The sequence below is a fragment of the Podarcis muralis genome, chromosome 7 (genome assembly GCF_964188315.1).
Source record: "Podarcis muralis chromosome 7, rPodMur119.hap1.1, whole genome shotgun sequence".
Classification (NCBI taxonomy): domain Eukaryota; kingdom Metazoa; phylum Chordata; class Lepidosauria; order Squamata; family Lacertidae; genus Podarcis; species Podarcis muralis.
In genome coordinates this window covers 35538115-35560551 of record NC_135661.1, presented here as the reverse complement: position 1 = coordinate 35560551, position 22437 = coordinate 35538115, and the positions used below count along the sequence as shown (strand labels likewise).

At 42.9% G+C, this 22437-nt stretch overlaps 1 protein-coding gene across 3 annotated transcripts in view; it reads right to left on the bottom strand.

The window, feature by feature from the left end:
- Positions 1-22175, bottom strand: part of NKD1 (NKD inhibitor of Wnt signaling pathway 1) — a 114582-nt gene extending 92407 nt beyond the window's left edge. Inside the window, exons 1-3 of one of the 3 annotated variants that reach the window (XM_028740198.2) lie at positions 21391-22175; positions 21203-21235; positions 20683-20843 (exon numbers count right to left, since the gene is read on the bottom strand). In XM_028740198.2, the coding sequence (XP_028596031.1) occupies positions 20683-20843; positions 21203-21235; positions 21391-21415 (219 nt within the window). In that variant the 5' untranslated portion in view covers positions 21416-22175. Of the gene's footprint in view, positions 1-20682; positions 20844-21202; positions 21236-21390 lie in introns of those variants that run through there. The other 2 variants (XM_028740199.2, XM_028740200.2) reach the window with 2 other exon arrangements.
- Positions 22176-22437: the final 262 nt, after the last annotated feature.

Below are 22437 nucleotides of genomic sequence, written 5' to 3'. Positions count from 1 at the left end.
GCAGCATCCGAGCTTTCAACAAGTTCAAAGGATGGATGACAATATAAATTTGCCCCGTGCTTGGCATTAGCCCCAGACTTTCTCCAGTATCAGATTTCAGAGAGATGAAAGAAACAAACCAAAACCAAGAAAGTCATTTAGTCGAGAGAACAAATCAAAAGGTCCCACAGAGTTCTTTTTTAAAAAAAGCATAACAAAACAGGAATCAGGTCACCCCGGATCCAGCTCCTTCCAATTCCAGACTGGGTCAACACATTCCACCTCCTTGACATTCCTCAGCATAGTCTTTACTAGGTTGGTGTTCTCCCCAAATATATCCATTGCTTTTTTGCAACCTGCTGCCACCTTCTAGACATGCCATGGCATATTTGTGGTGGTAGCTAAAAATGAATGTTAACAGCAATGGAAATACACAAGAATCTCAGCCATTTTCAGCCATGTGTTAGTGCAACATACAGGTTTCTTTTCTTTAACAAGAAAACATAAAATATAACAACATTACAATAACAAATCAATTGCATTTGCTCCGCCGAGGTCATGACTTCCCTCCCTCCCTCCAACTGGTTTCCCATTTCCTAATGAATTGTATGCACATTTCAGCTGCCAGTTTATGTCCTTCAATACATATCAAGTCCTTTTATTATCCACGGTCAGATATTATTTTTACGTTATGTTGCAGGATTCATATCAATCCTGCTAGTGTCTTCACGTTTTTACAATGATCTTCCAAGTACTCAATAAATTTACTCCGATCTCTTTGGAATTTCTGGTCGCCTTGGTTCCGGATCCTTACAATAAGGTTGGCCAACTCCACATAGTCCATCATCTTCATCTGCCACTCCTCAATCGTTGGTAATTCTTGTAATTTCCACCTATGGGCTAACAAAGTTCTTGCTGCAGTGGTAGCATACATAAATAGTCTTTGATCTACTTTTGCAATTTCTTCTCCGATCAACCCAAGTAAAAATGCTTCTGGTTTTGGGGGGGGGGGGGGAGGTATATTTTAGCATCTTTTTTAGTTCATTGTAGATCAATTCCCAAAATGTTTTTACCTTATCACAAGTCCACCACATGCTAAAAATCTCCGTCTTTTTCCATTACACTTCCAACATAATTTATTTTTCATCCTATACATTTCGGCCAATTTCACTGGGGTCAAATACCACTTGTACATTATTTTCATTTCATTTTCTTTTAAGGCCATACATGCTGTAAATTTTAAATTCTGATTCCATAATTTTGACCAAGATTCATTCTGAATATTATGCCCAGAATCCATAGCCCATTTCGTCATTACTTCTTTAACCTCTTCATCTTTAGTATACCATTCTAAGAGAAAGTTATACATCTTTGACAACAATTTAACTTTACCTTCTCGCAATTTGGTTTGGAATCTAGGTTTCTTACTTTCAAATCCAAAATTTCTTTTGTCTATACACTAAATATGTCATTTATTTGATGATATTGCAACCAGCCGGTAAACATTTCCCCTATTTGTTCATATGGTTTGAGTTTCCACCCTTTCTCTGTTTCCATCAACATCTCACCATAGGTGGCCCATTTCCCTTCCATATTTAATTTTTAAACAGTCAATGCTTCTATTGGAGATAGCCACCAAGGTGTTTTCCGTTCAACAGATTTTTATATCTGTCCCATACTTCACAGATTGATTTTCTTATCATGTGGTTTAGAAATCCTTTATGCACTTTTACTTTATCATACCACAAATATGAATGCCACCCAAATCTGTTATCATAACCAATCCAATAGATCTGTATTCTCCAATGTTATCCACTCAACGTACAGGTTTGATCTGAACAAAATATTTGATCTTAAGATATTCCCACCTCCCAAACAGGTATGGTTAATGCAATTCTGAATTATAAAAATAAATTGCTCCCTTTCTTGCCCTCTCTTTCTTACCCTTGGGGTGGGGGTGGGGGAAGAGAAATAAATGTAATAAAATGTCACATAGAGGTGCAAATCAAAATTCTTGTGGCTGCACTGGATGGCACAGAGTTTTATACCAATCAGATGGTATGCAACTTCATACACCAAAGCGGTCTTGGATCAAGAAAATGTTTGCTTGCGTGTAGTTGCAAACCAGCTGCTATACTTTGAGGCAAGAGTGAACTTCCTCCTTGTTACCCAGTAGAGTAGAAGATGCCTTCCCTTGTAGCACGTGGCTCAGCCACAGTTCAGACCAAACTTCATCTGATCCATTTAAACTGTACTATTCTAGAAACCGTTATAATCTCATCAAATGCAGAAGGATGAAAACTAGAACCAATGCTTTAGGTAAAGATCCAGTAACAATGATGGCAAGAATATGGACTCAAAATGCTCTCTTAAAGTATCAGTCATCACCCAAGACACCACAAAGCCTTATAGGAATAAAAGCAGGTTAGTCAATGGATGTTCCATTCACCAGGGAACCATCACTGCTGCCAGCCATGCCCACAAAAGAGGTGCTATTCTTCAAACAGAATCTAGAGAAAATAGGGATGCACAGGAAGTTGGAAAAAGCAAAAGATTTGCAGACAAAATCCCGGGGACAAAAGTACTATGGGATCAGATAACTTTTTAAGAATTATGAACATCCTCCCATGCCAAGCTGTTTGTAAGCTCGGGGGTCCGAAGCATTTTCAAAGCATCAAAAAGCTTTAGATGGAACATTCCGTTTGATGAGCCCAATACAGCTGTGCTTGGAAGGGATCACATGAGCAAACTACATCAAAGGAAGATGTGGTGACTCAACTTGATCGTAGCACTAACATTGTCCATTTTGCCTCTTGCATCTTGCAGAAAGCCGCGTTCAAAACCTACTACGGATAGAGCTGCATTAATGTGATTATCCTTTTTAGCCCCATAGACTGATAGATAATTCCCAAACTGCATGCCAAAGCATACAAACACGTCACAAGAGAGCTGCTAGTATGCCAAGAAAAAGTCAATTATTATTATTAATTAGACAATTAATTACTTGTTACTAATAATAAATAAAAGGTCTCCAAGCAACTGACATTTAAAAATGTAAACATAAATACACTACACTATACCATTAACAATTCATGAAAAATATTAACATTCTCATAATAGTGCCAACAATTCTCTCTCTCTCTTTTACCCACACAAACACAAATTCCCCCATAACAGCCACAGGAAGTTTGGGCAGCACACCACCATCAGGACAAAATCAGCTGAGACCACCAAACATCTGGGGGAAAGTTGCAAGTCTTTACCTAGCTCCCAAAAAATGTCAGCAAAGGTGTCAAGCGAGCCTTACTGAGAACAGCATCGTTACAGTTGCATTGCATCATATGTATAGGTGTGTTATGTGCAGAAATTGTGTACAGCCAATTTTCCTCGAGATGGGGGAAATTCCATGGGGAGGCTTCCCCTTTGTCTCCACAGCCTCCCCTTACTCCTCCCACATGCAAGTGACCAGCAGAAGGGAGGAAGGAGGAGGTGAAGGTGGACGGGAGAATCAGAGAGAGATATAGGCAGAAGAAAAAGTCTGGAATGGAGATGTTGCTGAGTGCATATGGTTGAAATCATACAGGTTAAAGGCACGTACAATCTGATGCGGCTGTATAACATAAAAATCTCCTGTGAACTCAAATGTAGGTCTGTTGTATGTGTTCGAATCAGGCAACAGCAGACAGCATGGTGGGCTCCATCATTCGCCTGATCTCCTTCCTGCTGAATCACTGTTGTGTATTAGGGTAGAGAAGGGGAGGGGCAAGGCAGAAGTGAGGTTGGTGCAGTGCAAACACAGCAGCAGGAGCACCAGGGGTGTGTGCATGGCATGCAGATATTTTCACCACGCAAGCTTCGCCGCCACAGCACTCCCAATCTCCAACCCAATAAGCAGCAGTGACTCAGCCAGAGGGTAGAGAGGTGAGCATCACAGTGTGCTCTGTGTTATGTTAATCCTCTGTTTGCAGGTATTAGATTTAAACAGAACACCTGTCCTACCTTGAGCATACCTGGACTCCACATTCATCACCTGCAGCCTTCCTGCAGGTGCCCACTTTGAGAAAGGTTCAGAGGTGGAGGTAAGTGAAAGGGTCTTTCTGGTGGTGGCCTCCCCAACAGACATGAACATCCTTTTGGCACCAGGTTAAGACACTTCTTCTCCCAAGCTTTTGAGGATTATGATTTTCCTTCCTTCCTTCCTCCCTCCCTCCTTCCCTCCCTCAGACTTGGGGGTGAGGGGAGTAATGTTTTATTCTTAAACTTGATGGGTGATTTTAATTGTGTACTTAAGTCACTTAGAGATGTTTTGTCTTGAGTGACTAATACATTGAATAACTATTAATAATAGATTAATCAGGTTCTGAAGCATAGCAAGAGACACTTGATGGAATTCTTTAACAAGCAACACATAGACCAAGATTTAAGAAAATTGAAAGCTGCAAAGAATAATTCCTCCATGGCTCAATTAAAAAAAAAAGAACCTTCACAGAATCTTATGAGTTGTCTTTATGAACCATTTAAAAAGTTTTGATTACCATACCCTGTTCTCATTTACCCTCATAACAAAATTAAACCTTTCACTTGTGCATATGGAGTGCAGCTCCCCCCCCCCCTCATTTCCTTGAGAAAAAATATCAGTGTTATTTATTTTGCTGTAAGTACCGTGGTACCTCGGGTTACAGACGCTTCAGGTTACAGACTCCGCTAACCCAGAAATAGTGCTTCAGGATGAGAACAGAAATCGTGCTCCGGCAGCGCGAGGCCCCATTAGCTAAAGTGGTGCTTCAAGTTAAGAACAGTTTCAGGTTAAGAACGGCCCTCCGGAATGAATTAAGTACTTAACCCGAGGTACCACTGTACTTGTTTTGAAAAGCCTTTCACTATCTACCTGGTCCTATGTTAAAGCCTCAGGCAGGAGCACAACTTTCAGAAAACTACCAAAAGTGGACCACGTGATCTATTTTTCCTGCAAAATGTCTGAAGTTGACCATAAAGAAACAGGCAGGTTCCCAGTATAAACTTACCAGGATTACATCAAAGGCTTTGCTTTAGGATAAGGAGATTGATTTCTTCTGGGTCTTTTTGCGCTTCATCCAGGATATTTTGGGTTTGTTGCAATAGACCTTAGTCAGCTAAAAAATACAGCTATTCTGGTTACTAGGCTGAGATGCTCTTGCTCTTAAGTGAGAAAGGGGTGCCTCTGCGTTGCAGCAGACAAGTAATGCTGAACAGTCAGACAGACCCCAAAACACAAGCGAGAACAGAACGATCAAGCTGCTAAGCTTCTGGCCTGGAAGAGCAACTGCATTAAACCCGATACAGCATACTATAGCGTGCTCAACCGGGTGCCTAACCGGACGGAAAGGATCCTAGGATTGAACAGTTTTCTCTGAGCAAGTAGGAAGTAACATTTCGGAAAAACTGTGTCACCAGGGCAGTGTGCAGCAGCTGGCGTTTAAATCCCAGTAAACGTTTCTGTTCTCAGCTCCCATTTCAGAGGAAGGCAAGTGCAATCCATTATATTTAGCAGAGGAATGACCTGAGAGGAGCAAAGCAATCTCCCCTCTGGTGCCCTGCACACACAAGCCCTCTTGCTAATAATAATAATAACAATAATAATACCACCATCACCACCGTGCTAGGGCCCTATTCCCCCCACTTAATACTACCATAGGTTCTTGTCAGGCACCTCATGTCCGCAAAGATCAGGGCCTTTAGTTCATGCTCAGCCATGCAATTCACCTGCTATGCCTTGCCTCGCTCAGATTCATGGCAGAAACAGAAATTTGAGTTTGACTTTTTCATCCAGCAACGAGGGCCAAGACAAAGGCGCTAGTCCTACTCCTATGTACACATCACATGGACTGGCGAGAGGGACTTATACATACACACACACACACACACACACACACACACACACACCATACACGTCCCCCCTCAAAAAGGTATGAAATGCATACAGTTCTGTTCATCTCTTACAGTTCCATATTCCATACACTTCTCCACTGGACACTTAGGCACAACCTTACCGCACCTTTGCATAAGACATGACTGTGCAGCCATCGCTCTCCCCACCCTCCACAATTTCCAACAAATAGCCAATGCAAACTTCTATTCCCGGCGTAGCGAGTTCTCTCGGTGCTCTTTAAGTCTGCTGTTTCTCCTGCACAAGCAACGGGAAGAAGCCACATCCTTGGTTAACACCACCGTAGCCCACTGAAGGAGTTTGACACGCAAGTTACCTCCAAGGGCAGCGCGACACGCCCTCCTCCCTCCCCAAAGACCAAAAAGAGAGAGGCTTGCCTCTGTATCACACATCACACGGCAGATCAAAAGATCCAAATCTGCTCCCAAATCCCATTCCTCCTGCAAGACGGCACTTTGTACTGTCACTTCCCCACTGCGAACTTCCCCTTATTTCATACCTCACAGCATGCACAGCTGCACCCCAAGATCAAACATCCATGCATGATTTTCCTTCCACAGATCTTGAAAATCACAGAGTTAGACTTTAATGGGAACCTCAATATGCCTAATCCTCTAAAGCTGGCACAGTAATGCTCAGAAATACATTAAACTCTGCCATAATCACAAAAGCAAAAAAAAAAAAAAGTATATATTTTTTTCTCAGAAATGGTCCAGACGACATGTCAATCTATCTAGGATCTAACACAGTTACAGATGTCAAAGGGGTAGATCGAAAGCCAAAGTTGCTCAGCAGAAAATCCAGCAGCTTGCGGCAAAGTTTCGCTGCTCCTCAAGAATCGAGGCTCCCAGTCTTTTCTTTTTTTGGGGGGGGGACTCTTGCACACATTCACACACAGAAAGCTAAGTGTCACAGAAGATAACACCTCCAGCAGGTAAAGCCAATTACAATCCCAAAATGAGTTTGATGATCTCACTAATGACATTTGTTTTTGTTTTCTTAGAAAAGAAAAGTGACACACACTCTTTTCCCTGAACTTGAAATGCAGTTGTTTCCAACACATTATTAGCAACAGCAACAACAAAAAAAGTCACTATTGACAACTTTAGTAGCAGCAGGCAACATGAAACTAACAGGGAAATTACGTTGTGCCTTGTAGACCCTAAGACTTTTGAAACACACCAGCTTTGCTTTTTATTTTTTCTTGCAACCATGAGGGTTAGGAGCTTATTTCTGCTTTAAAACGAAGCCTATATAGCAGGGGTAGGCAACCTAAGGCCCGGGGGCCTTCTAAATCCAGTCCATGGACGGTGTGGGAATCAGCGTGTTTATACATGAGTAGAATGTGTGCTTTTATTTAAAATGCATCTCTGGGTTATTTGTGGGGCATAGGAATTTGATCATTCCTCCCCCCCCCCCCCAAAAAAAATATAGTCCGGCCTACCACATGGTCTGAGGGATGGTGGCTGAAAAAGGTTGCTGACCCCTGCTATACAGCATGCATTGCACACTGCGCCTGTAACCCTGTTGACCTTGTTCATCAGCATCACTACTCCCAGTTTTAAAATGGGGCCCATTTCACCGTGCTGCTTCCTGCACTTTACATGCGGAGGGAGAAATTAGAACAGGTGAACCATGTCATGTGTGTCCATTAAAATCATGAGTGGTCTTTACATTAAAAGATTCTAGACTTTAAAAGGGAGAGGGCTTTAGAGCTGAGCTAAACCATCAGCCTCGACAGAGGAAGTTTCATTAATGGCTTAATTAAGAGATAATATGGTTAGGCTCTTCAGGGACTCCGCAAACTGATCCATGGAGCTCCACAAGGTTGCTTGCATCCATTTGTCACTGATTTTTCTTTTTCAGCACCTATATTGGGGTGGCTAAACTCACCCACAGCCAATGCAGGGAGGGGGGAGCCTTCATGCCAGCAGTGAGTGTGCGTCGACACACTGCCCACATCAGCTGATTCATGCTAACCAGCTGAGACAGGGGTGGTCCTCCCTTCCCATTCAATGGACAACTGCTCTGATGACCCAGGAAAATTTATAAACCCATCAAGGCAATGGGCTACGTGAAGAATGGTACTAAGTGGTACTAAGCCACAATAGCTAGTATCCACGATAGCCTTATTCTCCATGAATTTGTCTAAATCACCTTTAAAGCTGTCAAAGTTGGCACCTATTGCAACATATTGTGGTAGCAAGTTAAGCAATGCACTGGGTAAAGAAGCACTTTCTTCTGCCTGCCATGAATCTTCCAACATATAATGCTTCATTGGATGGCCCTGATTTCTAGTATTGCTTTACAATTTATTTATGAATGGCAAAATTATGAATTAATTTCATGAAATGAGCAGTGGGAGACATTTCTTGCCTTACCTCACAGTACTCAACTCAGGAAGGGGGAACAGGACAGCCAGAAGGGGAAGTATGTACTTCTTCACACGTGTGATTGGCTCAAGGTATTATTTCACACAGGATATGGTGATGGAAAAAAGGGATTTGAATCAGTGGTTCTGATTTTCTCTTGAAAATTATTGAGGGTCTTGATGGACCACATCATGATTTTTCTGCCTGTTGTAGCTAGATCCTGTGTGGCTTTACTTGCATTTTTAAAGGGATGCCACAAACCACCTGAAGGAAGCTCATGGACCACTGGAGGTCACAGTTTGGGCACCGCTGGACTAAGTCATGAAACAAGCATATAATATCAACAACAATTAGGTTTAAGTTTACTAAATTCATATGTTGCTTCCCACTAGTTACAACTTCAAAATTTATATCAGGAATAAGTAATAGAGTAATAAATATATACAAGCACGTAAAATGTATGGTGTGACAGGATTTTGCGCATTTTGCACCTAAATATTCTCCATTTGCGAGCACCTCAAAAAATCTGGGTGCCATTTTTTCCTGGCTGTCACTCCAGGATTACTGAAATGTATGTGCTTTGAAGCCTCGAAGTATACGTTAAGGATAGGCAATATGTTAAGGAGTTTAACAATAAAAAGTAGAGTGTTTTGAAAACTGAAGTATGGTACCAATATTTTTATGGGAAACACAAAATTAAACATGTATTAACAATTTCTGCTAAAAATCTGATATTAGCAATGTGTCACTTATGTGAACTGCATATTAGTTCATGCTTATCAAAATAATAAATAAAAAGTGTTGCTGACCCACCCCCCCAGTGGAGGCATTCAGTTTTGGCACCCACAATCCAGGTCCCAGAAGCCATTTGGCTCTTAGCTTTTCTATCCCAGTTTCTAACACTGTGGTGCGAATGTGGTTTGTGATACCACTTCAAACAGTCATGGCTTCCCTCAAAGAATTCTGGGAGCTCTGGCTTGATAAGGGTGCTGAGAGTTGTGAGGAGACCGCTATTTCCCTCACAGAGCTACAATTCCCAGGGAACTCTGTGGGAAATGGGGGTCTCCTCACAACTCTCAGCACCCTTAACAAGCCAGAGCTCACAGGATTCTTTGGGGAAGCCATGACTGGAATCATAGTGCTTAAAATGTATGGTGTGAATGGGGCCACAGGATAGAGAAGGATTGTGCCCAATGGCGTACACACACAACTTTGAATATCCAACAGTGGGAGCACACTACATGCGAAGCAAATGGTAATGTGTACATAGCCACAGACTAAAAAAAACCACACCACCAAACCCCTCTTCAAAATGCTTCAACATCTGCAGTTTACTTTTCAACCAGGTTTTGAAGTTAGCATGCAGGAACCCTAACCCATGGCCTTTCAAGAATCTCTTTAAAGGCCAACAGCTGGACTGGCGGGAGGTGTGCCGAGCAAACGTTCTGTTTTGTTTTAAAAGATCATCACTGAATGATATTTTTCTTCTTCTGAAGAAAGCATCAGCCCTTACAAAGTTTCAATACTCTAGTGGCTTCTTCTAACTCCCCCCTCTGTTGCGAAGCCAGTTCAAAGAGAACCATAAAAAGTCATCCTAACATATTCTGGAATGGACAGAGCAAGGCTATAAAAATACCACTTATTTTGCCCCTCCTGGGTCTTATTACAGAATTGCACAAAAGCTTATAAAGAAAACCTTCCTTTAATGAACTCTTGGTGCAAAGGACATTTCCATATGTCCGCAAGAGCATGCAACACATTTTTTCTCATCCTCAGCATTTATTTCCTGGCGAGGCAAGGTTTCTGGATGAGGCTTTAAGCCATTTGAGGAAATGAAGGCATTTATTGCTACCTTTCATCTTAATTAGGGTGGCCACTTATGCATCATCCAAAAAATAAAAATAATGACACAGATTTGCATATGCTTATTTATATGTACAAATGCAGATGCAAATTCAGAAATACTTCATTGCAACAGATATAAAATGGGGAAGACTGCAATCAGGTGGCCTGCAAGTCTGCTTTGTCTGCATCCAGGTGCTAACTGCTGATGGACAACGTTGAGCCCTGCTCTCTCTTTTTAGGATTAGTTACCTTTAAAAATCAGGCTTGAACTAGACAGCCCTTCAAATACAGAACTCCATGGAAGAGAGAGTATTGTTTTCTAGAGTAGGACAGATGGTTACCCTAATGAAAACCAATGTAACATTTATATTTTTCTCCTCAAATGTGAGTCTTGGTGGACCACTTAATGATTTGTAGCAACTTTAATGTGCTGTGCAATTTTCAATTGTATTTTTAATGCTTCCTTCATTTCTTATACATTGCATTTTATTTCAGGTAGGTAGCCGTGTTGGTCTGATGCAGTGGAAATAAAAACAAAATATCTGAAGAAGTGTGCATGCACCCAAAAGCTTATACCAGAACAAACTTAGTTGGTCTATAAGGTGCTACTGGACCATTTTTTAAAATTATTATTTTGATTGCATTTATTGTATTGAATTTGAAATTCCATAGATATTTTTTTTAAATTGAATTTATATACCACCTATACCCAGGGTTGTAACTCCTGGTCACACCTGGAACTTTTCTGAATTTTCAGAAGAATTCTGGCCTTGCTTATAAGATTCTCTAGTCTTGCTCCAGGCAACTCTATCAAGAATCATAGAATCGTGGGGTTGGAAGAGGCTCCAGGGGTCATCTAGTTCTAGTCCAACCTCCTGCAATGGAGGGACATCCCCTTCCTTCCTACCTGTTTTCAAACCTATGGTATTACCTGACCTGGAAGCATTAATGCACAGGCAAGGTTTGGAGGAGGAAACTATAAGTAACCCTCTAGAGATCTACTCCAGTGCTTCCACCAACTCTCCTTCCAATCCTGCTAGAACTCTCATATCAGTTCCCAACATCCTTGGCTGCCTACAGCCCAGAAACAGGATTGCCAAAGACCTTAGCTCTTAACACCCCCAGTATTATTACCATTGTTCACATCTTGTTTACAACATGTTCTTACAAGCTCTCTCTCTCCTGCTCTCTCTTGCTCTCTAACCCTCAAGGAAGTTCAAGCATCATTTTGGCTTCTTTGCCAACATCCAAATTAGCCATGTGCCATGTCAAGTCTGAACTATCTGGAAAATGCACACAGATAAACACAGATCATCTCATCTCAACCCAACCAGCCTTGCCAGATGGCTCCCCGAACTCAACTTTAGTAAATTTTGCAACACAAAAACATCTGAATTTATGCTTCCCCTCATATGTCAATTTAACCTCCAGCACAAAGCTTTTGAAATAGTGCAAGGGTGCCTAACATTTTCCATATGGCAATGGCACAGTGGCTTTTAATTGTACCAAATGGTATCACTCTAGGATAATTACCTTGGAATCAAGCTTTCTGCTAGATTATTGGCCAATTCACTAATCTCATCACCACGGCACTCCTAATACTTTCGGAGACTCTTTGATGGTGAGCATCCACACGGCATCCTTCCCAAACCAGAGATATCAACATAGCCTGTGCGCTTTCTCTAATTAAATTATCTCTTTACGGCAGCCAAATTTCATTAGGCTGTTAGTCTCCCCGTCCTTTGATCATGCAAAAGTTTGGGGAAATTTGCAACCACACTTGGGTGTATATGCAACAAGGAGACATGATTCACTCTGTATAAATAGCAAAAAAAAACCTGACACATTGGCCTGTTCCACCGGTATTTCTCCATGTCTACTTTATTTTATTTAGAACATACAGACTAGAGCGGAGCCAAAGTTCTCGAGACAGTTTTTTATTTTGAAAAAAAGAGGGGTTGTTTTCCACCCTGGGTGGGATTACCATGTTGAGCAATGGCAGCAGCTTTGCTGTGTTCTTTCTTTAACTAATTGCTCCACCATGTTGTTGCAAAATGCATAGTTGCATAGGGTGAGGGGGGGGGGAGAGATGGCAGCCCCTAGTGAACAGGGTTGCAAAACTTTCCCAACATTCCTTCCAGGATTATCCTGACGTTGCATCTTTCAAACAGGGACCCTGCAGATGGGTATCATGAGGCTGCCAATTGCAGCTACATCACCGCTTGAAAGATCACACCCCCAAAAAAAGAAACACTGCTGCTGCAACCAACAATTATTACAGTTAAGCACTCTCACCCCATGCTTTTATTTAAAGGATCTCTCCCCTCCTGCCCCCTGAAAGCCAAAAATACTGTCCCAATTTGGTGGCTTGTGGGGAGAGATGGTCATAAAAGAAGGACAGCATTTTTGGCTCAATGCTAAATACAGATACATGACTGTGCAGTACATTATTTTAAGTGCACAACACTTGCAGCAAGCAGAAATGTGCCTCACTACACTGTGAAATACACCAAGGCTCTTTTATTTACTGAGGAGTGTCTACCTTGCTTTCTCCCAGTGGTTTTCAAAGTTTCTGACTTCAGGGACTCCTTTCCACATTAACTAAACAGCCAAGGTAACCACCGGCATTCGCCACTAAACGACTGCATGTTGCAAAGGATTCTGGAGACATATCCTAGAGCACACTCTCTGCTCTCCTGGGTCTACAGGACCTCACTGCTAGTTAGTTTTATTACTTGTGTTCTACATTGCTATTAAAATAATACACATCCATTAAAAACAAAAACAAAAAGTCAGGGTGTGGTAAGCTTCCATAAAAACAGCCAAGTTAAAACTAGATTTGATTTAAAAAAACAAAAAAGTGCCAACAGTCCAAACAGAAAGACAGGTAATGAGGTGGAACTCCACTGGAAAGGAGTTCCACATTTGCAGCCCCACCAATGAAAACATCCTACACCTTGCTTGCCGGGTTTCAATGTCTGGACAGAACAGACAGCACTGGCCTCCAAGGCTGACCTCAGACAGGAACTTATGGGAGCAGCAGTTTCTGAGAAGACCTGGATCCTAAACCAAATAGGTCAGGAGTCAGGGACCTCTGGCCCACAGGTCAAATGAAGTCCTCTCCCCAGAGCCCCCTGGGAAGAAGGAGTGATGGTTAAAGCACTCTGAGAATTATAGCTCTGTGTGTGGAATAGGAGAATGTATATAGTGAAGTTGGGGCCAGCAGCAATGTGCTTTGCTGAAGAGCATTGCCTACGATTTTATAAAGGATGCATGCTGATGAACCGTTGTCCTTTGGACACTTTAGCTGGCGCTTCTATCTTCTGCTTGTTGGGGGGGGGATCCCATTCACATGTACAAAATGTAAGAGTGGAGCAAGTGCTTAGAGAGAAACTTGGCCAACTGGGAAACATGACTCTTGGTGGGTGGGGATCTTATCAGATGAAGCATGAAGTGATGCTGGTAACCCAGAATGGCTCACTTGCAGCAGATAACCTTGTAGGATGCTCAGGGCTTGCCAAAGATTTTGGGGGGTGGAGGGGCATGCTGCTATTATTAAATAATTGGAAGCCAGATTTTTTTGCCAATCTCCTGCAAATCACCCGAGATATACCAGTAGATCCTAGTCTACCTTCTGTCTCTTTGATAAAACAAAAGAGAAACAGTGGATCACTGATTTCTCTTGGACCACTTAGTGTTCACTAGTGGATACGATTCTTGCCAAAAAGATGCTGACCTAGGTGGGCCTTGGTTTGATCCATCAAGGCATCCCTTAACTTCAGCAAGATTATATCTACAGGATCAGTTAATTACAAAGCAACCATTTGTTATTTGCAAAGCAAAGATACATATTCAGCATCTCTTTCTATGCTGATCTCTTCAGCAGTTTGACTACTGGGTCCATCTCCTCCAGCACCTTCCCATTGACCAGCGGGGGCTCAATTTCTCCAGGGTTTCAGGCAGGGGTCTTTTCCCAGCCCCATCTGGAGATGCCAGGGATGGAACCTAGAATCTGTATTGGAAGCAACAGAGCTATAACCCTTTCCCATATTGAGGCCAGGATGTTTTCCTATGATATACTTGGCAAACTGAAAAAGGACATCAGTGCACAGGAGCATAGGAACCTGCCTGAGATCAAGTCAGTCCATTGGTCCATCTATGGTCTACACTAATCAGCAGCAGTCCTTCAGGGTTTCTGGTGGGGTCTCTCCAAGCCTTATCTGGAGATGCTGCAAAGCAGATTGCTCTAGCACTGAGCTACGGCCCTTCCCTTGGAACCACCTGGAGAACATGCCACGCAAGTCTCACAATAGCCCAGCATGAACAAGGGTAACTACTGTGGTCCCCTCCTGATGCTTTGGGACCACAAGTCCAACCAACCATCTCCAATCTGGCCAATGGTTTTCCACCAGGCAACATCTCTATCAGAGTTGCAGGCAGAGGTATTTCACATCAACTTCTATCTAAACTTTTTTCACAAAAACTAGAGATGCCGGTGATTGGATTGCCTGCCGAGCCATGTGCTTTGGCACTGTGCTACAGTTTCTTCCTGGGGAATCTAGGTGGAAAGGCTTCCCTGAAGGTTAAAAAAAAGTCTGAAAACCACTCCTAAACAGAAAGCATTTCCAACTTTGCTCTGCTTGGACCTGTTCCCCAAATGTGGCAATGCAAATTGGGGTGGAAAGTTAAGGGAAAGCAGTGTTGCAAAAGCCATGACACTGTTCCAGCAAAACTCTGCAATTCCTACAGAAAGTTTCTGCAGCATTAGAAGAACTGAGAAACACACTATTCCACTTTCGCCCCCCATACCCTACTTCCCAAGACAGCATCTGACACAAGATACATGTCTACGGTGGAATGGTAGAGGAAATTTTTGCAATCTGTTCTTGGCTTCCACAATGGCCTAGGCCACATGTAATGCTAAGCCATGGTTAATACAAACATAGGTTTATAAAACCAACAATAAACCATGGTTTTGTTCACAGTTCATAAACTTTGACTAAAATGCTGAGCCAGTTCAGAAAATCAAATTAAACAATGATTTACGTTACGCTTGAACCTGGCCTATATGTGAATGAGGACTTAAGTACGGTATACGGTGGAGGATTGTATACGGCAGAGAATTGCAAAGGCCACCCAAAGACAGACACACACCATTTCCCATACAGCAGCCAAATTAAAATGGGGGAGGGGGAACGCACTTCCCCAAAAGACACCAATAGGACAGCAACACACAAGAAAGAAACCTAGGAACATTTGTTATGGCTTTGAAGAAAAAAGAAAATTGAATTAAGCAAATGTATTATTTAAAAGTTCTCCCTGGCACTGAGCCCAACACTCAGGGTAGGGGGAAGAAAGCATTTACAAATAATGTAGCTTTGCAAAAGAAGAAGAAGAAGTAGAAGTAAAAATAAACAGCTGAATAAAGAAAAGATAATCCATGCACAATGGCAGGAACTTCTCCTCAGTTTGCTTTAGATGCAGACTCGTTTGTAAAAATAGCAGACAAATATTGTTCTAAAAGTCTATGTGAACTTCAGCCCTAGAAAATGTTTACACATAGGAAATCAGAATGAGGCAGGTGGGGGTGAAGTAATTGACAGACACAAATGGTCATGGGTACCACCATATATAGGTACCAAAACATACGCTCTCCAATTTACTAAAAAATTTACCAAACACAGCAAATACACTCCTCACACGCAAAAGAGGTTACCAGTATGTTGTGTTCCAGAGCCAAAGATTGCTACAATCAAGTTTGTCTAATAACTTTCTTAGAACATAATTTGTTAATAACCTTCTTAGAACCTTCTTAGAACATGGTGTTCAGAGCAAGGTGTTCAGAATTGGACGCCACACTCCAGACGTTAAGGACACCAAGCATAGGGGAGGTGTGACATCAATGTTAGTGGAGTACATTAGAAGAGCACCGGCTTTGCATGCAGAATGTCCCAAGTTTAATCCCTGGCATCTCCAGGTAGAGCTGAGAGTGTCCCATCTGAAGCCCTGGAGAGTTGCTGCCACTCAAGGAAGACAACACTGAGCTAGATACACTGGTGCCCTGATCCTGTATAAGGCAGCATCCTATGTTCTGCAAGTATGCAGAGGCAATGAAATTTATTCCGTCAAGGGTGACACTGCATTAGGACTGATCTGTTGGGAGTCACATGCCAGTGTTGGGTAGATTTGGAGTCAAAAGTGGTTAGGGCCTGATCCAACAGCAGTTGGACCACCTACTTCTCTCTCTTTCCCCCTTAGGGTCACAGGTTGCCCACACCTGGTGTAAAAGATCCCTAGCTCAACCAAGTCAAAAGATAGCTCAGGTGCTAAGGAGCAGGGGGAGACTGGATGTGGTCATGGGTAGCCATATCTAAACACAATAATGTGGTCACTCAGTATCATTTATTATTATTTAGGCAATTACAAGGGGGGGGGATCAAAACTTATTCCAACCAGGAAATATTTGAACCTGCATACCTACAGAAGAAATTACAATGTTGTCATGAGAAGAACAGAACTTCGAAAGAATGTAAGAGGAACCTGCTGGATCAGGCCAACGGACTGCCTAGTTCTCAGCATCCTGTTCTCACAGTGGCTGACCAGATGCCCCAGTGGGAAGCCTACAAGCTGGATGTGAGCGCAACAGCACTTCTCTCCTGCTGCTTCCAGCAAGGATTGTTCAGAGGCACAATGCCTCTGACAGTGGAGGTGGAACATAGCCAGCATGGCTAGTAGGCATTGATAGCCTTGCCCTCCATGAATTTGTCTAATGCTCTTTTGAAGCCATCCAAGCATAATTTTTTAAGGAAAGTAAGGACAGCGCTGGCCCCCGGCCTCTTGAGTGAGATGGGCGCACAACCCCAGAGTCTGTCAAGACTGGCCCATACGGGCAGGGGTACCTTTACCTTTACCTTTAAGGACAGGCTAGAACGTGTGTAGAGGAGGGAGACCAAGACGATCAAGGGTCTGGAAGCAAAGCTGTATGAAGGAATTCGGAATGTTTAGCCTGGTAAAGAGGAGATATGATAGCCATCTTCAAACATCTAAAGGTCTGTCCCATGGAGGACGAAGCAAGCTTATTTTCTATTATTCAAAGTGAGTGACCATCACTGCCTCCTTTGGGAGCACGTTCCCTCATTTAACTATGTGCCAAACCTCCCTTCCCCAAACCAGGTGATTAAAGTACAATCCTTACTCCATTTATGGAGTCCTTCCACATGAACTCAGCCTTATTCTTTGCATGTTGTTTTAAAGCAAAAGACATTAAAATTACAACACAATGTGGTGTCTGTGCCTCTAGATGACAAGTCATTCCACTGCCAACAGCAGAAGCATCCTTGTTCTGGAGCCAAAGCTCTGCATAACTTTAACTGATGCCGTTCTTGCTTTCTCTACTATTTAATAAATCATCCCTTTCTTCTAATCTGGAGCAAAACTGCATGCAGATGCTTTAAAATGTCACCAAAGAACCACCAAGCCTCTCGATTCCATCATTTGCGTCAAATCTTCCACTCTAATAGAAGGTTATTCTTATGAAATTCCTGGGAAGCTAAGTGTCTAATTACTTAGACACCCTTAAGCATTTCCCTCCCTTTAACACTTCCCTGTCCCTATTAAATAAAACTCAAGGGGATAATATTTCTCCAAAGGCAATATGTTTTTGGCATCTTTTTTCATTCCATCTGCTTGAACTGTCTACCAAAAAAGCAATGAACAAAGTTCCATTTCCAGCAACTTTGAATGCAGACCAAAACCTACAACCAAGATCTTTGAGACACTTTGGAACTTTAGTGCAAACGCATACAGGAACTTGCTCAATTCAGCTGGAGCATTAGGAAGTAAACACAGATCTTAGTTACTTATTACAATTACTGAGTTAAATGGGAGAAATTAAGGCAGTGAATTATGAGGCCATGGACACTGGATTCCACATCCCACCACAGAAATGGCTTTTTACACCTGGGATTTTCTGAAACTAAGCATGTGCTCTAACACAAATACATGCACGGATCCCAAGGGCATCAAATGGAGAGTTTAGAAAATAATATCCCCTCCCTTCTTATTTCATTAAACCACAAAATGGGTTGGATTCAGAACAAGAGCTAGTCTGGTGATGAACCCTATTCACACTTAGGTAGAGCAGATTCCACTGCACTCAATGGGACTTCCTTCCAAGTTGAGATGAACAGTATTGCACTGGGAGCAGACTGTAGGCTGCAAAAGCTTTGGCCATAACAAAAACATGTTAGCCTTTAAAGTGCCACCCAACTCTTTGTTGCTTTGCAATAGAGGAACCCAACCCATACGCTCTGGAAGAGTACAGCTGAGCACATTCATCTTGTGAGGTAGCAAAAATGTATGGAGATTGGAAAGCACATTTGACTTTGAAATAAATATTTAAGTATTTCAAATTAACATCAGGATGCACATATGCAATTAGTCTATGGTTATCCCTGGTGTTTAAAATACAACTGCTCTCCTACCAAGATACTTTGGATTTCCTTTCCATAAAGATGGTTAGTAGAGTTAGTAGAGTATATTAATTACACATACCTGAATTATTGTATTTTTAATATTGTGTTGGAAGCCACCCAGAGTGGCTGAGGAAACCCAGCCAGATCGGAGGGGGGGATAAATAAATAAATAAATAGTATGACTCAAATAGCTAGAGGTAGGGGAAATACATGCATACAACCTAAAAATGAGTTATTTGGCTAAGAATCAGACTCCTATGCTGGCTCAATTTTAAGTGACGGGTTTCCAAAATATACAGTGACTCCTAAAGCTATCAGAGCAGGAACATTCAATATAGAGCAGTTTCCCCCACCTCCAATTTATGCAAGCAATAATACTCACGCACTACTAAAAGACTGGACAGCAACTTTCCTTTCACCTAATAAGAGTCCTGATCAGGGGCTGCATATTTTGCTCAGAAGAAAGTAGCAAGTACATTAAACTTGGTCACATACACTTTGAAAATAGCCTCTCACCAGGTTACCTATGGCGAGTAAACACTACCTCCAGATGACATGGCACATAAAGTTTGCAAAAGATGGCTCTTTTTAATGCCAGCCACAACTGATGAATACAGGTTCACTAAAATGAATGTGGACTACAAACTTATCTGGACGTGTTTACAAGGCTGCTTTCACAAATGGTGGTTCAATTAAACACTCATCCCACCCACACCCACCACAAAGGAACTTGCTTGCTTCAACCAGAAACACAAGGTAAAATAATCTCATCCAATCAGCAGGGTGCAAACAAAGTGCTATCTTTTCTAATGACTCAGCAGTGTGCAAATGCCAACAGCTCCAGAGTGCAAACCAAACAAAGTATAAGGACAGACATTAAAGTGTAAGAAATAAATCATCATATAGATTGTCACTGAGTCATTATCTGTTTGGGACCAGGACAAATATCTGTTATTACCAAAGACTTTTTACAGTATTGCCCAGATCATTCCAGCAATATGAAACAAACAAACAAATGAAACCCTTCTCTTATTTTTTATTATCAGAGTACAATCTTAAGACAGAACTAAGTTTTGACACAATGGGGGGGAAAGCACCATTAGATCTGGGAAGCTTCAATTCACAGGTTTACCTTAGAGACCAATAAACACACAAACATGCACACACACAACTTTCTAAGACCTCCCCCTGCTAACTATGAAAGGCTCTTCCCCAGGTCTGTTTTGAAAGAGAAGAAAAAGCAAAATCCAGATGTTCAGGAAAAGCTTTTTTAAATAACAAAACAAAAACTCTTAAAGTACATTTGCGACCAGCAAGTACCAATCTGGCTGAGCAAGGAAGCAGGCTTACTTATGAGTAAGCCCGACTGCGTTCAGTGGGGTTCCTGCCCATTTAAGTGTGCAGTCTGAAGCAACACAATCCCCTCATATCTAAGAGCACTCTCAAGGCAAAGCAGCGTGCAAAGCATATAAACAGCATTTTTTTAAAAAAGGAAAAGATAGATTGCAGATGTTTAAGCAACCAAAAGAACAAATTGGGACACTCAGCAAAGCCTTATGAGAAAGTATCCCATCCGGCTAAGAACTGTAGCGGGGTTGCAGGCACTGAAAAAGTTGGCTTTGGGAAGCAAAATGACAAAATGCCAGACAATAAATTAAGCCACCTCTCTATTCCTATCTCTCTCACACACCAGGATTCTCCTCATCTGTTTTGGTTTCTGAGGACTTCTAAAATGGACACTGGAGAGAGAGAGAGAGATTGTCCATCTGCCCATCCCATTCCTGAAGAGCCATGTTCTTTTCAACACTGGGAAGCAAGGCAGCCGCCTTTCCAGAGCCTGCTTCTGCCCTGCAAACTTGCAACTCCTTCAAAGGGTGGGCGCACCGAATCAACTCAGAAGGCTACTCCCAAAGGCGCAATAACTGAAAGTGGAGCGGGGGCGGAGGGGGAAGATAAGTTTTCATCCCAAAGAGCTCCAACTCAAAGAGAGCCTAGTCTGGAAGAGGTTCAAGCTAGTTTCTGCCTTGATGGTAAGGAGGGAGAGGAGGGAAGGCAAGCTGGGTGGAAGGAGGAATCGGGAACTCACCCTGGAACCAGACAGCCTGCAAAGAGCCCGGTGCTGGCAGCCTTGCTGAAGTCCTAGGCTGCTGCCTCCGCTGCTGCTTCCACTGCCAGAGTATTTCTGCTTCACCATCCAGTCCTCTAGCCCTTTCCGAGCCAGCGAGGCATTCACAGCAAAACTATCACCTGGGGAAGGAAAAGGAAAGCCTCAAGTCAGGCACAGTCACGACCCTGGAAGGGACCCATTCAAGCCCTCCATCACCACCACACATACTTCTTTTCTTGCCCCCAAACTACCTGCCCCAACCACAACAAAACGAGAGAGAAGGGGAAGGGGAGCAGGGAGCAAAAGACTCAGAGAACAGAACCGCTCCTGAGAGCAGAGAACTTCTCTGAGCATCCACCCCAAAATCACCAAAGCACAAACTTTTTCTCCCATTCCTTTCTTTTTTTTAACAGGGGCAAAAAGTTGGGGGGGGGGAGAAAGCAAAAAAGGATGGAAGTTCTTATGAACAGGAATAATAATAATTATAAAAACAACATACCTTCTGGGCTTTCTCGAGGTTTACAAACAGCAGCTAGGAAAATCCAGGGTTGGGGGGAGAGAGAGAAAATAAAAACGAGAAGATGGTTAGAGCAGAGTCTTGCATATACACAGATATCTAGTGAATTCTAACCAAGATCTAGGCTCCTCTCCCTCCCCGCGCCCTGTAAACCGTGCAAAAGAACTTACCATGTTTTGAGTGAAGTTTCCCCATCTCTCGGCATGGATCTGCAAACCCGAGGGCATCGGGAGTGGGCTTCAGGGCTGAGCTGGGGGCATCACTGCCTGCTTGTTGGCTCTCTTCAACAACAACAACAATCTCTCAATTCCAAGAGGGTCCCTTTCCCTTCTTCTTTTTAGAAATCCATGTGCTCCGACCGTCCCCTTTCCTTGATTAAAGCAACGATGGAAAAGAGAGATGGGCGGGGGGGGGGGAATGCACAGAGGAGCAGATCTATAGATAGATAGATGCACACTTGCAGCAGCAGCAGCAGCAGCAAAAGCAGCTCTGAACTCAGCGCCCTGGCTGCGTCTCTCTCCTCTCCTCTCCTCTCCTCTCCTCTCCTCTCCCTCTCGACTCAAGTCTCGCTTGTAACAGAGGCGGTTACAAAAGACCTTACTTCACCCACCGGGGAACATGATTGACACCTCATTGAGATTAGACCACTTGCAGGCAGCCTCTGGATTCCGATTGGAGCGGGGCGGCACATGAAAGGGAAGAAGGATCCTTTTGGAGTCTCCAAAAAAATAAAAGGAGCGGCGGCGGCGGCGGCGGCTCCTTTGGTGTGTTTCATTTCCAGCCAGGCGCAGGCAGCAGAGCTCAGAGCCATAGAGGGAGGCCCCATTCCAGAGATGTCTCTCTCTTTTTCTCTCTCTCTCCCTCCTCACTACTTTCTTTCTCTCTCTGTACGTTTTTTGTGCGTTGCTTTGGGGTTTGACTAAGTCCCCCACCCCGCTTCCCCATGATCCATCAGCCCCCTGCAACTTTTTTGGGGAGGCCACTCAAAGAGCAATTCTGGGCGCGCCTACTCGGAAGTAAGTTCAACTCGATTCAAAGGGCATTGCTCTCGAGTAAGTGGATGTAGGCTTGCAGACTTTAGTCTTTGTTCCCGCTTACTTGGGAATAAGGATTGGTTTCTGAGTCGACGCGCACAGGGCAGGAAGGGGGTGTCAAGGAAGGGTGGATTTTATTTTATTTTTAAAGCTATTATTACTATTATTGCACCTTCCCTGCAC